The sequence below is a fragment of the Dendronephthya gigantea genome, unplaced genomic scaffold (assembly GCF_004324835.1).
Source record: "Dendronephthya gigantea isolate DGI-Jeju-01 unplaced genomic scaffold, DenGig_1.0 000009F, whole genome shotgun sequence".
Lineage (NCBI taxonomy): Eukaryota > Metazoa > Cnidaria > Anthozoa > Malacalcyonacea > Nephtheidae > Dendronephthya > Dendronephthya gigantea.
In genome coordinates this window covers 2,361,736-2,376,426 of record NW_021163019.1, presented here as the reverse complement: position 1 = coordinate 2,376,426, position 14,691 = coordinate 2,361,736, and the positions used below count along the sequence as shown (strand labels likewise).

General features: G+C 37.0%; 1 protein-coding gene and 1 long non-coding RNA gene across 3 annotated transcripts; one reads left to right on the top strand and one right to left on the bottom strand.

Moving 5' to 3' along the window:
• The first annotated feature begins 189 nt into the window (after positions 1-189).
• On the top strand, positions 190-9,519 carry LOC114517494. The gene is made up of 3 exons (XR_003686399.1): positions 190-278; positions 2,107-2,180; positions 9,442-9,519. It is a non-coding gene; the product is annotated as an uncharacterized LOC114517494 (long non-coding RNA).
• LOC114517487 (neuropeptide Y receptor type 2-like) lies at positions 1,024-14,691 on the bottom strand. Of its 2 annotated transcripts, none has more exons than XM_028537226.1 (5): positions 14,513-14,691; positions 6,884-8,441; positions 2,420-2,665; positions 1,994-2,160; positions 1,024-1,885 (listed from the first exon to the last, which is right to left on the bottom strand). In XM_028537226.1, the coding sequence occupies exons 2-5, from the start codon at positions 7,201-7,203 to the stop codon at positions 1,362-1,364; spliced, it is 1,257 nt and encodes a 418-aa protein (XP_028393027.1). In that variant the 5' UTR covers positions 7,204-8,441; positions 14,513-14,691; the 3' UTR covers positions 1,024-1,361. The 2 variants fall into 2 exon arrangements, with proteins under 2 accessions (XP_028393027.1, XP_028393028.1); XM_028537227.1 differs by lacking the exon at positions 14,513-14,691 and adding an exon at positions 8,691-8,746.

The following is a 14,691-nucleotide window of genomic DNA, read 5'->3' as shown; positions in this document are numbered from 1 at the left end:
TTCGAATGTAATTTTTGCTGTAATTTTTGTCAGCGTTTTGAGCGAATCCGAATGTGTGGTAGTTTAGAGCGCCGCAACAGTTCATCGTAGGTACAATCAACGGCCCGAGCAGAACTGGCCAATCACAATCACGGAAAATTTCGAGGCGGGAAAATTTCATTAAATTTTATTAAAGGTCCTCCTCGACCGTTGGCATTTAAATTTGTTACAATTTATTTAAATTTAAAGGGAATTTTGCTTGAATAAAGAAGTAAATTGATGAAGAAAGTTGCCGTGATGTAAGTGAAAGACATTGAGTTATTATTAGGCGAAATAACCGAGTAGAAATACTGAAATACCTTCATAGTTTGCATGTTCACTTTACTGAATTGTATTTAGATGTGTTCGTCGACGGTATGATGCGATTGTTTTCACCTTGTGTTTGCATGTTGTCTATTTCGTTGATATCATACTGTATTATTTCCTTTCGAGTGGAAAATTTGCCTTCACTTTGCCTCTAGGAGGACTTTTGTGTCTAAACACCAGATACAAGAATAAGCTGAATTTTCAACAGCGTGTGCGGTGTAACACACTGTGTAGATTCAGCAGGACTAGTTTATGTATCGCGAAACTGAAATGAGGTCAAACTGACGCAAACATTTCATTATTTATTGCTTGAATTGGGTTAAAATTTGAGGTATAAACCAGCCGTAACGGGGCCTTGCTGAGTTGCTGTTGCTTTGGTTCTTTTATCCAGCATTAATAACTTAAATTTTGTTTTTTCTTGTGCAAGTGCCCAAATTAAGCAAGGATGTATAGCATCAAAATATGATTTGCAATCCATTGATTGTATCTTCAATAGACCAACTACAATGGTACCAATTTGAAAACAAAGCCTAATGCCCTCACTCACACACACACACACATCAAATTTCTTTCTATCATTGCCACCAGCTAAAACAAAACAGTGATTGCTTAGCTGTGTTAATTTCAATGACAACCCATTTTTCTACAAGTGTATTCTTTTACATATCAAGGTGGAACTTTATCACCACACATACACCCGATATAGGTATCAATGATAAAGTAATCTATACTATATAATCTTAACGAAAGCATAGAAACGTATGTTTATATACAGATACTTTGTGATTTGTCCAGATAATTTTGGTTATTGCTAGAGGTAATGATGATCACTGTCAGCAAACAAAATTCACCATCTCTGAATCTGCCAAACAAATTCTTGGGTGTAAACAAGTATTAATATATTTCCAAGCACTAGACTTCTTACAATATGTTATGTTGTTTGTTTGTTTGTTTGTTTGTTATCCAAGAATGATATAATGTTTTATGTTTGGTGGGATGAAATAAATACATTTATATCATAAAACTGAGACATATTGAACCACCATCCCATTCCTGTATGGTACATTGCAACGGTGATTAGTTCTGCCAGAGTGTTTGAAGCATGATGTATGATCAATATTTTCAACAGATTCATACAGCGTTCTGTTGGGCCTATTATTTTCGTGTCTATTTGGTATTTCACTACTAGTCCTTTGATTATCAACTGTCAAAGTATCCCTACGACTCAATGGTGTCTCACCATTAAACCTAGCATTTGCATTGGTCAAAGTCTCCCTGCGACTCGATGTCCTGCGGAGCGATCTAGTCCTTTGAAATGTCGTTCCCAGGTCGTCCAAAATTTGTGGACTCTCGGCGTCCCAATTCAGGCGATCACCAAGAATGAGTCTAGCGCAAGGCTTGATCAGTATTCGAAAGTAGCTTCGGAAAGACTTTCTAAATTCTTCGTTGCAAGCATTGTATATGATTGGGTTTGTAAAACTGTTCCCATAGACCATCGTGATTGCAATTGATTGGATTTCTTCATAGTACTTTGAAGTACCTATGTGGAAGATACGCAAATTTCAGTAAGTTTGTCCAAGTTCAAAAGAATTGGGCACTTTAACCCACCCTCTGGTGGGGGTGCTGTGAGCCAATCTCTAATACTCACCGCCTTGGAAGAAATCGTACCAGATATACACAATGTGCAGTGGCAGGACTAAAAAAGCGAAAACGACGACGACGACTATCAACATTTTCAAAACTTTTCTTGTTTCTTTATAGTGGTTTATGGTACGTTCATCGTGGTTCGGGTTCCTTGTCAATTCTTGAGCAACTCTAAGAATCCAAGCGAGAAGGTAAAATTCAGCATTATTGTGATATCAAGTGCTACATACACTTAACACGTGCGTTAACGCAGACTCTGACGCGGCCGTTGTATGTGTGTCACCCCCGTTGTACATGTGTAACCCCCGTTGTATACGTGTCAACCCCGCTGTACATGCGTAACGGCCAGTAATCTAATCCGTGATCAAATGGTCGAAACGGTTTTCACAATGCATGTTGTTCTACGAACGCGTTTGCATGACGAGCTCACCTGACGTACGAGAAAGCAATGATGCTAAGTGGTACAATATACTGTGTGACGAAAATTCCTATAGTGTAGTATCTCGCACTCATTCCTGCCGATTCAAAATCCTCCATGCAACGACCGTCCTTCACTTCGAGTGAGGCCATGTATGGTGAGACGAGAACGAGGCTGATCACCCAGGCTGGCACGATCATCCATCTCGCGTGCGTTTTCCGCAACTGCGGTTTCAGCGGGTGCACAATTGCGACATATCTAAGTAAACGAAGACACCGTTAGTCTCTAATAAATATTTGCCGGACTCTTATTACTCAATTTAGGATTTTCGGATGTATTGTTGTAAGAGACATGCTTATTCTTTGCTAAAGAGAAGAGTATAGTTTATTTAGGTTGTATTTTGGTTAAGGGCTGGCTAAAGAAATTGACTCTAAAAGCAGAATTGCAGGAAAAGGATCGGACCTCGTAAAGAGGCCTGGGCACTATTTGTAGGTGAATGGAAAATGGGAAACACACGGCTAAATTCCACACATCTTTGTCGTGCTAAACACTTTTGCTTACTCTTAAATGTTAACGAATTATTTCAAAATTTCCCGTGAGAATTTGAACAAGTTCCAGAGCCGACTACCCTGGTATCTCGTCATGAATATGATATCATTCGTCACCTATCCTTGCCGAAAAATTTGTGATCACACAGATTTGAAATTTATAGTTCTTGATAACGCTCATATAAATAATTGCTTGTAGTACTATTCCTTTCTTATATCGGTTATTTTTCGTGCATCGGATCCTTGAAATATAGCATCACACAAAGTACAGGTATAAAGCATAGGCCTTAGTTAATATACCAGTCGCTACACTACAGGGGCCGGTTAATGGTTATATCAAGCCCGTTTAGCTTAAACGGTTGATAAGTTCAAAATAGAAAGCAAGTCTGCCGATTTATTCATCAAGCAAACTAAATGTTTCTAACCTTAATACAAAGATACTGTTTACAACTACATATTCAGTGCATAATATTCAAGTGAGATGTAAGAGTGTTATTTAATTTTGACTTATCCACCGTTTAAGCTAAACGGGCTTGATACAATCGGCCCCAGGTCACGATAGTTAACGAACAGAATAACATTATTCTCATATCTGTTGTTGTGATCGAGTGTTCTCTGTGTGTTGGCTAAAAAACGACTTAAAAACTCTGTTTTTGCAATTATGAAATTGTTTCTCTATTCTCAGAGGGTTAACCAGCTTCAGGGCTTCTGCTTTCACGATCGTAACATTTTATCAAACTCTGGCATTTTACTGCATGCAGAAACATCGGCATCGGTTTGACCATAATTTGTATTTCATTAACATACATATTTGTCGTTCCATGAACAATTTCTGGTAAACATCTTAAAAACATTCAACAATTAACACTTGCATAAACGGTACTTTATACCACTTATGAAGATTTGTGCCGCTTTTCATTAAGCCGAAACGTACGTGCCAAAGGCCAAAAAACGTGCGGTTGTTGACGCCAAGACCATGCAATGCGAAGGCGTAAATTTATCATTTGTAGTTTCCTCACATGGGTAAGATTATTCGATCAGAAAATAAACAGTAACTTTCATCATCGCGGAAACAAGGTGTCATTCCAGCATTTCTATAATTAAAAAGCTTTTGGATGCTTATGGGAAGTAGAGGATATCGTTGTTATGTTATAGGGAATTAGGGAATTAGAGAAGTTCATCGTATCTAAATTGGTTTCATTCTATATGGATTCCTCTGAAAATATGAGCTCTACGTTTGACTGCATGTTTATTCTAAAGAAGTTATTGATCTTGAATGAGGTCAGGAACATTATTATCAATTAGTGTATATGGGAAAAAAACTTGAAAACAAATCTTGGATTAGCCTTGAACTTTGGCCAGATATAAATATATTAATTCAAAACAGCATATGAAGCTTGAAGGTGTGAACAGCAATTTGTGTTAATTTATAGCGATAATAAACAACGGCTGCGGTGATGGCAGCCATGAGTTTACATTAATTTGGAAAGAAAAGTAAACGAGAACTCGGAAAGCCTATGTAAATCTACTAAATTTAGCTATGTCGAGAGAACCATTCTGTTAAACAGTATTTACTACGTGCATCTATGGACATTATTACATTTCATACAAGCTATAACCAACTACATATTAAACCATGTTTGATGATGTTCGAGTCATGAATCTCATTACATCATTCCGCTATTATCTCAATCATATATGCTTGCAAATTGCAATAAATACTTATAAGCAGAAAGCAAGGATGCATGCTATGATATCCCGTATTTATCCGAAAGCATATAACCACATGTTTATTTAGCTCTATATTCACAAACACATCACGATTATTCTAACCCAAATTTTCGCTTGTGTGCATTTTAAAAGCGCGTCAAGCGAGGCCGGAGACTGGGCGGTCCTTAGAGCCATACGAAAGATACACAACCTCAAAAATGAACGAGGTGTTCGCTCGAAAGCCCGAATGAGAACCACGCAGGTTTGGCACCTGTAAACAAACTATCTTTGGTCTCATTTTTAACGTTTAGTTGATATTGGCTCGGATTTTTCTCATTTTCGTTCTTGTTTGATATGCTGCTTCAAATGAACGTAAACGAATATAAACAATGCCAAATTTGGGCGGTGTTTACAACTGATTTGATCGCTTCTTTCAATACAGATGCTCGAAACAAGCTGGCCTGATCAAAAAAATTTCAGCTAGCTCCTCGAATTCCATCGTCAACATATCCAAAATTAATAGATCATGCATGCGAAATATAGTTTAATCGATTTTTCGTGCATCAATGCACGTCCGCCGAGGCGTAAATAAATATGAGTCTTTGTTTCACGACTCTCTATAACTTTCTTCCGTCATGCATGTTTTTGAAACTTCTCTATTCTGAAACGAAAAAAAAAGCTTTTTCCGTTCTCCTCGCACGTCATCTCCCGTTGATAACTTTAACAGATCTCTGAGTCGAAGACAAGCCATGAAAATATTAAACAAACGATTTTTATCAACAAATGCGACGATAGCATCTCGAGTTCTGTCACCAGGTCATATCATTGGAAAACTAAGATTGCATATATACTTGTGCATCTTCACTGAGCTTTTGGATCTGTTTTGATGCGATGTGTAATGTGTATGCGAATTTTCACGATGTTAGCAGACTTATAGGCCTAATGACGTCATAAAGCGTTATCCTAAACGCCATTGTTAGTATTAAAAGGCGTTGTGGTTTGTTAAAGATACATAGTAATTCATTCCCGCTCTGTGGGATGCAGGGAACTCATGCTGACCTTTTTCCTCCTGTTACAAGTTGCACTTTATTAATTCAGTAGCCATGCAATGTCTTTGTGTGTTAAACTTGCGGAAAGATTACAGTCAATAACCGCTCAGCTTGTGGCTGTGTTTGATGTAGTCAAATGAAAATATATTCAGGCGCTTGCTTTGAAACTGTGTGTTCAAAGGCCTTGCGGTATTGGATGCTATACTAACTACCTGACGCCTTCCACTAGACTAATTATAAGTGGATGAATCAATTTGCAAGTAGACAAATCAATTATAGAAGGAGCTGTGTTTATAGTTTATAGAAAGTTCGATGCATGGAGAATTGATTATAAAATGCTGCTTTTCAAGTACCTTAGAATATGAGGTCAAAAATGATATGTAGCTACATGCATGCACACTCCTGAGCCCGTACATTTCGTTATACATCCTTTAGACCGTTTCTATATAGCTTACGACGTGGGGGATTAATTAAACTCAAGTCTGGGAGTTAGTGATGAAACCCAGCTCAAAATGTCGGTATTCTGGTGGTGTATATTCTGATGTTGTTTCGCTATGTATAATGCATGTATATGTACAGACATGCATTACGGATATATAGTGTAATATACATAACTACATGCATATAATATCAATGAAGCATGCATCTTTGATCATTTTCCCTAGAGGTTTTCTGTGATATCTAGCCTTTTCTCAGATTTAATGAATGCATCAAACTGCACGTATTGAAAACTAATCATGCACGCTTCTCTCCTCTCATCGCTGGAATACTGTAGGAGCTTGTCTATGTATAAGAAATTTTGTATCGTTTCACACTTTCTTGAGGGTTACAATTAACAGCCGTTTTCATGCAATGCAAGCTAGGATACGATCGTTAAAGGCGTAAAATCTCATCAGCTAGGGCACGCTGTATATGTATTGCGGAAACTCTTTAAAAAATTTATTATATTTGCTCTGAAGCTTGCCGAGTCGTCTTTCGAAAATGGCTGTACAGTAATCTACGCATTTGCACTGTATAAAATTCAATATTCTACTACATAATATTCACTCCATATGCATTTGCATATACGATAGCACTCTTTGGAATTTTGCATTTTACCGACTTCGTCGAAAAATTTACAGATCTACCAAGATTTACTTGCCTCGGCTTAAAAGATAAGCTCAACTTACCTACTGATGCTAATGGCCACCAAAGACCAAACAGACGCAGTGGTTGCCATAGTTTGTAGCGGCTTTATAATATGACACATAAACCGTCCATAAAGCCATGCACCGCCGTTGATGTAGTCAGCGACATCCAGAGGGATGTTGATGAGCAGTACAGCCAGATCAGCAAAGGCTAAATTCACGATCAAATGATTGGTGACCGTCTTCATTTTACGCTTCCGATAAACGACTAGTACGACGAGCACGTTCCCGATCGTTCCCAGCACGCAGATCATTATCCAAGAAGCGATTTCAAATTTTCTAAACCCCGCGCTTAGCGGCATGGCTTAACGTCGAAATACACTGCGAAAAATCATCAACTTTTAGCTCAACAGCTTGATTTCTATTTAATTTTGACAGGCCAGTCTTGTAGTCGGAGCTGTGTACATAAACAGCACTCTATAAACCAGACCTTGGGTTTTGTCACGAGTTTTGACAAATATCCAAAACTTGCTAAAATATTTGCTATCTCAAGTTGTGACTTCCATATATAATGTGATCGAGGAGAACCAGTTGTACGCGTAAAATATACACCTATATATTTCCAAGGTGTTTTGGATTAGCGAAGTTGATATATATTGATTCTTCTTTGATTTAATAACGGAGATATTTTAGAAATCCATTATAGTCCACTGAATCATACAGTCCAGTTATATATATCTCGGGCTCTCGCGCTATTGACCGACTTCTTCACAAGAGATCATTAAAGAATTGCTGTTAGTTTATGCTTCAATACGTTGCTCAGGGAGCGTTCGGGGTCTCGACTCACAATGAACACTGTCTATATATAAAGACTGTTCCCCTCAGATCTTCTTCTTTGTCTTCACTGAACAAGAATCCTCCAATCCAATGTCATATTGACATCGAATTTCTCTTTTTAAACGAACTTTTGAATACTAAACACGCAATATCCCTTCGCCAGCTTCTTGTACAGGCAGTATTAATGCAGACTTATGTAAATTTCCCGATTAAATCGCGACGTTTTTTTTACAACGCTCTTGACATTCCCTGGTCTTCTTCAACTATGCCCCTTCAAGTGGAACCGGTATTGATTGCGTCCAGGTATAATCTTTCTTCCTGTTGAAAAATTCACCGACCTTTTTTTCTGTACGTTTCTTTTCAACAATGTGTAATTACTTCGATCGGTGCGATGCCTCAAACTTGATCTCTGGATCTTCCGTTTATTCCCCGCCAACAATTCAGCTTCTCTTTGTATATTTCAATTGTTGTTATGTTGAATATTACACGCGCACTTATCGGACTCTAAGCTGTCATGATGTCAAGGGGCTCGTTGTGCCAATGTTTTGATTATTCTCATATGATTTTCCTCAAACCAAAGCAATGTGTATTCTTTGTTCGCTTCTGTTGACGTTGTTCGTAGAAGGCGTTCAATTATGTCGCAGACAGCTTCAGCGATTGTCCCAGCGATAAGTGATGCGCAATAATTTCACGTTTAGAATCATCGCCGTGACGACGTTCGCTGCCAATGCTTCACCGACGTTCGCTCGCCCTGTCGAACAGCCTGAATGTTAGAACAGAAATCATTTTAATTGCAATTGATCGTAATGAAGCCTAATTTTTGAAACAACAATGACGCCATATGCGAATTCGTTTAATTAGCTCCTTAAAGAAGAACACGATTACCGCGCGCTAACAACCGTAATATATTTGCAATAATGTGAAGCATTTATCATTTCCGCTGTCGATACGAAATTGTGGTGAGTGTTTTTAAGTGATTTCGAAGAAGATGCTGCGATAAAATTACACTTACACCGCATATTATGAGAACTCTTCCACGATTTCTTATCTATCGTTCCGAACCCGTTTCCTCCGGCGTTGACTTTCGTCGGCAAACTATATATATAATACGTTGAATAATTTAAACGTCGTGTATGTGTTTATGTAAACAGATTTATTTTCTGAGGTCAACGCTGCCAATAACTGAGTCTATTAAATAAATTAGGTTCCATTTCTCTTATTCGTGTCAAAATTAGGTGCGTTATATATAATATATACTGCATGTCGAAGGCAAATCTGTCGCTATCGTTCTGGTCGAGATCGAACCAACTGAATTGGGAAGAATATGAAGATATTTGAGACATCTTCATTTATAGTTTCTCGGGGATCCAAATCATGAGGTGATCGATGATGCATTTTAAAGCAAAGGTTCGACCCTCTATACTTTTTGAAAGGGCCTTGGCTGACTTGTGTATATAACTATCGATCGTCTCCGAATGTTACTTTTTCCATTAAAGCACGTTTTCCACTATATAGGAGAACTTATTCACGAGACGCAAAGCAATATCATGATATGCAGTGATGTGATTGGTTTGCGAAAAATTTCGCCGCGAAAAGTATAGAACGCTTCCTACTTTTTATCAGTTCGCGCAAATAAATTCGCCCAGTGGAAAACGAGCTTAACACTCCGCAACTGACTTGTCTGTAAACATGCATGGACGTTTTTACTGCATGGCATTTCTTTCTTCGATACCTGAATATATGATTTTCTTTTCCGTATATAGGATGCATTATATAAACTTTGGCTTGGAAGGCAAACCTTTGAAAAAGACGAAAAACAATGCAACCAACCAGATGAAAGGTACTGTTTTTAATCCTTATACATGCAGCTATATCCGAGGTTTGACTTCTGGCATTCAATTAATGTTGATATAGATAGATAGATAGATAGTTTAATAATTCACACACATTGCAGTTACATAGGACTGAATTACGTGGTGATAAATATGATATATATAACCTAATTGCCGTATATATATGTTTTCCTTCTCATTTCCATGATAATTCTAACTTCGCCTGCGAAACCGTTGGTAGAAAAAAATCGTATCCCGAATTTGAATCGTCCCCGCAATGCAGAGACCAGACAACTCACACTTTGTTTTGCATGGTTAAATCCATCTGATTGATTGAATGTTCGCACAGGTGCTTCATATATTCACATCAAGAGTTTCGGCTTGAAACGTCTACCTTCAGAGTTTTATGGACAGGGGAACGTATATATACACACGAAACTAATACTAAAACATCAATCGTATAAAAATGTGAAAAATATTTCCTAGAAATGTAGTTTCCCAACTTGTGCACCCTATATGAAAATCAACGCCCCTACCTAGGAAAATCAATCGTATAAATGCTTTATGTTACCCAAAGCAAAGGGTCATCTTAGATGAGATAGGTTCCCTCTCATTATGCCAAACATCACTTTGTGTACTGACCACGACCTTTCCTATATATACTTACAACGACACAGAGCTTCACTTCTTAATCAGTTGAACATGAAGAGTTGTTTTTTCCTATATTTGTTATTGAAGCAAATCTTCTAGTAGGGCGTGCACAGCAAGCGTGTTATTACTGTTATACAAGAAATTCTTAAGGGCGGCCATGTATAGCTAAGTAATTTGGCTATAGCCACAAGGGCCATGGACGCATGTACTTGATAAGACCGACGACATAAAAAAACGTGCTGCTTCTTACAGCGAGTGAAGATAAGAGTTCTTATTGACGTTCAACTTCCTTATTTGTTATGGCAAAATATGTTTTGCTTTGCTTCGGTCGTCGTGTTTATAAACTTTATGTTATGCAGAATTATCCTGCGTGCATGTTATTATGATTATTTCTCAATATATAAAATCATGTTACATAGGGCCCTAGCTAGCTTTAAACTAAATTCATCTAACCGCGTGCATGTATTGGAAGTAAGATTCAGGCAAGATATTGCCAGTCTCAACAGTCAACAACAACATGCAGTTCTATAGATTCGATCCAATATATTTCGAATATTATAATATGATTGAAATCATTCTTGTGCTTTTATTGCATGCTGTAGGAAAAGATTGTCGTAAACGTTTAAACCGGGTTAGCGAGATAGTATATAATCCATTTTAATTTACGACCTACTTTTATAATATAATAAAATATGTAAATATTGCATATAGCCTTCATATTTAGCACAGACATGTGAAGAAAACCTCTTGAGTCTTGTTATTTTAAATAACGCCTAAATTAATCATTTGAAAAGCTAGGAACGGAATATTTGATAAACATCACGCTATATAGCGTACGTTCCACAGCAACCCCTTATATAGAACTATATATTTATTCATTATTATTTATTATAATATAAAAAAAAAGAAACGCGTAGTTTCATGCGTGCACTATATACAGTTCTGTTTAATTTATCGGTAGAGAAAGGCCTGATCATAGCTATATATATATATGCATGTATTTTAAGTCGAAAAGAACATTTTATTGTTTTCCTTGACAATTTCAAAACATCTGCATGATTTATTAATAGTGTTTCTTATAACGCGTATACGATTATATCAGCTATATGCATGATTGATCTTTAAAGTTATTTGATGCATTTAAAACCAACTTTGCAGTTGCAATCGTAATGTGGACTATATATTTTGCGAAAGATATTATGTATTTTGTAGATATAAAACATGCATGTACAGACACCGCGGAAATTGGTAGACTTAGCCGTAATTCTCAATACTTAGACTTTAAATTCGGCAAGCTAAAAGATTTATAAATACTCAACAAAATATCTCTTGCACAAAAGATTTGAAGCTTGCACACGCGGCAAAAACAAATCATCTGAAAATGTCTGAAAATGTCTCAAAATGGCCATTTTACGGTGGCAGATGCATACGAAGAGCCTTCAAAAGTTTCCAAAACCGATATTGGAAGAAAAATTGAACTTGTTTTCAACTTATTTGATAGTATTTTCTTTGACAGCAGTTTCTGAATACTAGGATTCAAATGTGAGCAACTGATGAGATATTTGACTTCCAACACCAATTTCTGCGGTGTCGCATGTACATGAATGCATGCAGTCGTACCGCTCACTGGCAACCAACCTTGTAAATGTTTCAATTATCGTAGATCAATTAAGTACACGAAATTTTCTCTCCTTCAATCACTTTGTATCGCTTATACGGATGACGGTGAGAACTTCAAATATATGGAATTGGTTTGAAAAAAGTTGAAAAATGTCGCTGCTCTTCATGAGATGCAGACAATTGTGGCTCAACAGCTGCTGTGAAGGTTTGTTCACACGATCCAATTTTATTGGATCAGGCCATGCAATTCACTTCTGACGTATGAAATGTAGTCGGTTATTGATGAAGCCGTAGTGTATTGGCTTCAGTGGATTTGCTGCTCGTATACATCACAAGACCGCAGACTATATAATACATCCATCAGAGGTGAATGGACCACTTGCGCTTTAGACTAACTTTTGATCGAAATAATAAGAAGAAAATAAATCACCACAGCTGAAAAGAGCGTACTTAAATTAGTGCAAATGCAAAGTTTGGCTGCGAAATCTTGTAAAATGCGGAAAATATAGCCATGCGAAATTGGCAAATTTTGTATACTTTTGTACTACGTGCGGAAATGTGTAACTAATTTAGTTACACACTTCCGGTCGTAATACAAAAGTATACAAAAATCTACAACTTCGCATGGCTATATCTTACGTGATTTACAACAATTTGCAGCCAAACTTGGCATTTTTACTAATTTTAGTATGCTCTTTCAGAAAATGTCCTTTTTAAAGCCGAGGTAAGAAATTCGTCTAAGGCGCAAATCGTCCATTGCATGGATCATGTGAACAGACCTTAACACGAGCTTGTTGTTTTATAGTAAAATGCAAGCAGAGATATTGCTTCTTGAGGATGTCACAACAACAACTCCTATAACAACAACTATATAATTAAACGTTAGTTCTGTTTTATTAAATTTTTCTTTCTCACGATGACGAATATCCGCGTTTTTTGGTGCACGAGTCCGCTATAAAACGGGTTTAAACAATTCTAACGAAAAAAAAGCATTTTTTCGAATCACACAGACCATCTAAATAATAAATTTAACCTAACATAAAAAACAGTCGCTGTTATACGAGTTCTACGATTTCGAAAAGAAGTACCCTAAAATTGAAACGTAAACGTTTTCGGCATCGACATCGCGAGAAAGGCTTCATGATTCAAACAATTACCCCTTGACTTGTCTACTGCATGTATGTGCGTTATTTGTAGAGCAAAGTATGAAATATTCATGCGGTGTCCTAACATTTAAAAATATGCATGCACTAGTATAATGGACATCTATAAGTACTTCTGGTCTATTCAGTAGGACATATGCATGTACGTAGCTACTACGCATGCAGAACATCGCAGAATTTGTGTTTATGAAGTTTCAACACGAGAATCTGATCACTGGTTCAGGATTGTGTATTTCTGTATCATTATCAAAGCAAAAACTATATTGAAAAAATTTTTAAAAAGTTTAATTTTTCTTTTGAATACGCGCGTATTCTGCAATCTTTTTCAAACAGCCAAGCAATTTTAGTTCACCATCTTGAAGAGATACAAAACACGCACCGTTAATGGCCCGCTATAGTCTGGATCCGATCATAAACGTTATCGAATTCGAAAACCTCCGCTTTCGCCCGTTCACACGTAAACTCAAAACCGGCGGTTTCGAAAAGCTCCACTCGGGAGAGCGTTTTTCAAAAGCTCCGGTTTCGAAACGCCGGTTACGTGTAGAGGCACGGCCAAAACGGATAAAAAACCTCCGTTTTTAAAAATATCCGGATACGTGTGGACGGGGTCTAAGTATTGAGAATTGCATTGAAGAGCATTGCTCATGCACTGACAATGGATCGTATAGAACATCGCCGAGGAATTACGAAATATGAGAACCATGCAGGCTTAAAACATGCAATTAATGCCAACATGCAGCTAAAATATTCATGCATACCTCAAATATGTACATTTCCAATACCAACGGTGTAAATATATGGAATATGTCTAATTTGTTGTGTTTATGTAATTCCATATGTTTACCTCGTTAATTGTCACACCGCGGCACTAGTGTTAGGCATATAGGAGAGCGCAGATGTTTCACCTTGGGTCTAATTGCTATAAGCATTCAGTTTTCTCATCTCCAGAGTACTCTACAGCTCTTACACAGGACTTAGAGGACTGTAAATGTTCTTAAAGACGTATGTTGTACCACAAAACTATGTATACTTACTGTAGTATTGTCCTACTCGCAGACTACCAGGCTGTACGGATTATGTCATAATTATTCATGAAAAAAAAACCCAACCCTGCCTTTCTTTCTGACTTATAGATGTATAACTGATTTAACAGACAAAACCTGTCCTTTTTCTCATGACGCAAATATTTTTGGAGTATTATAGATAGCTGATATAATTATATACTTCTATATAATTCCTGGAAAATCACACATAGCACATGAACATCACATTGGTTTGTTATTCTCATAGCGAGCCATCAAACGCTTTCAAACTACTTTTATCCTTCTAAAAGCACTGCTCTAATTTTATGATATATAAGAAAATGTAAAAAAATCGACCACTTTGTTTTATGCTATGGACTCACATTTTAATTTTGATATATATCTATATACTACTAGAGAGCTAGCGCTGGAGTGAGTTATCAGTGAACCTATGCTTCTTCACATATGACCATTTTTACATATAGATGACAATATTTAGACATAAAAGATCATATTATTTCTATATACGTACATGAATAAATATACCTGGTATATATGTATAGTTCTGTTATGCATCAACGGGTGTGTCGAGATGAAATGGACCCAATGGATAAACCTGTATTATGTATACGGCTGTATTGTGACAGTTGTCTTTCAAATAAAGTCTATCTTTCGTGATCAGTTTTACTGTATGCAAATCAATCCTACGCGTACGAAGCTATTCA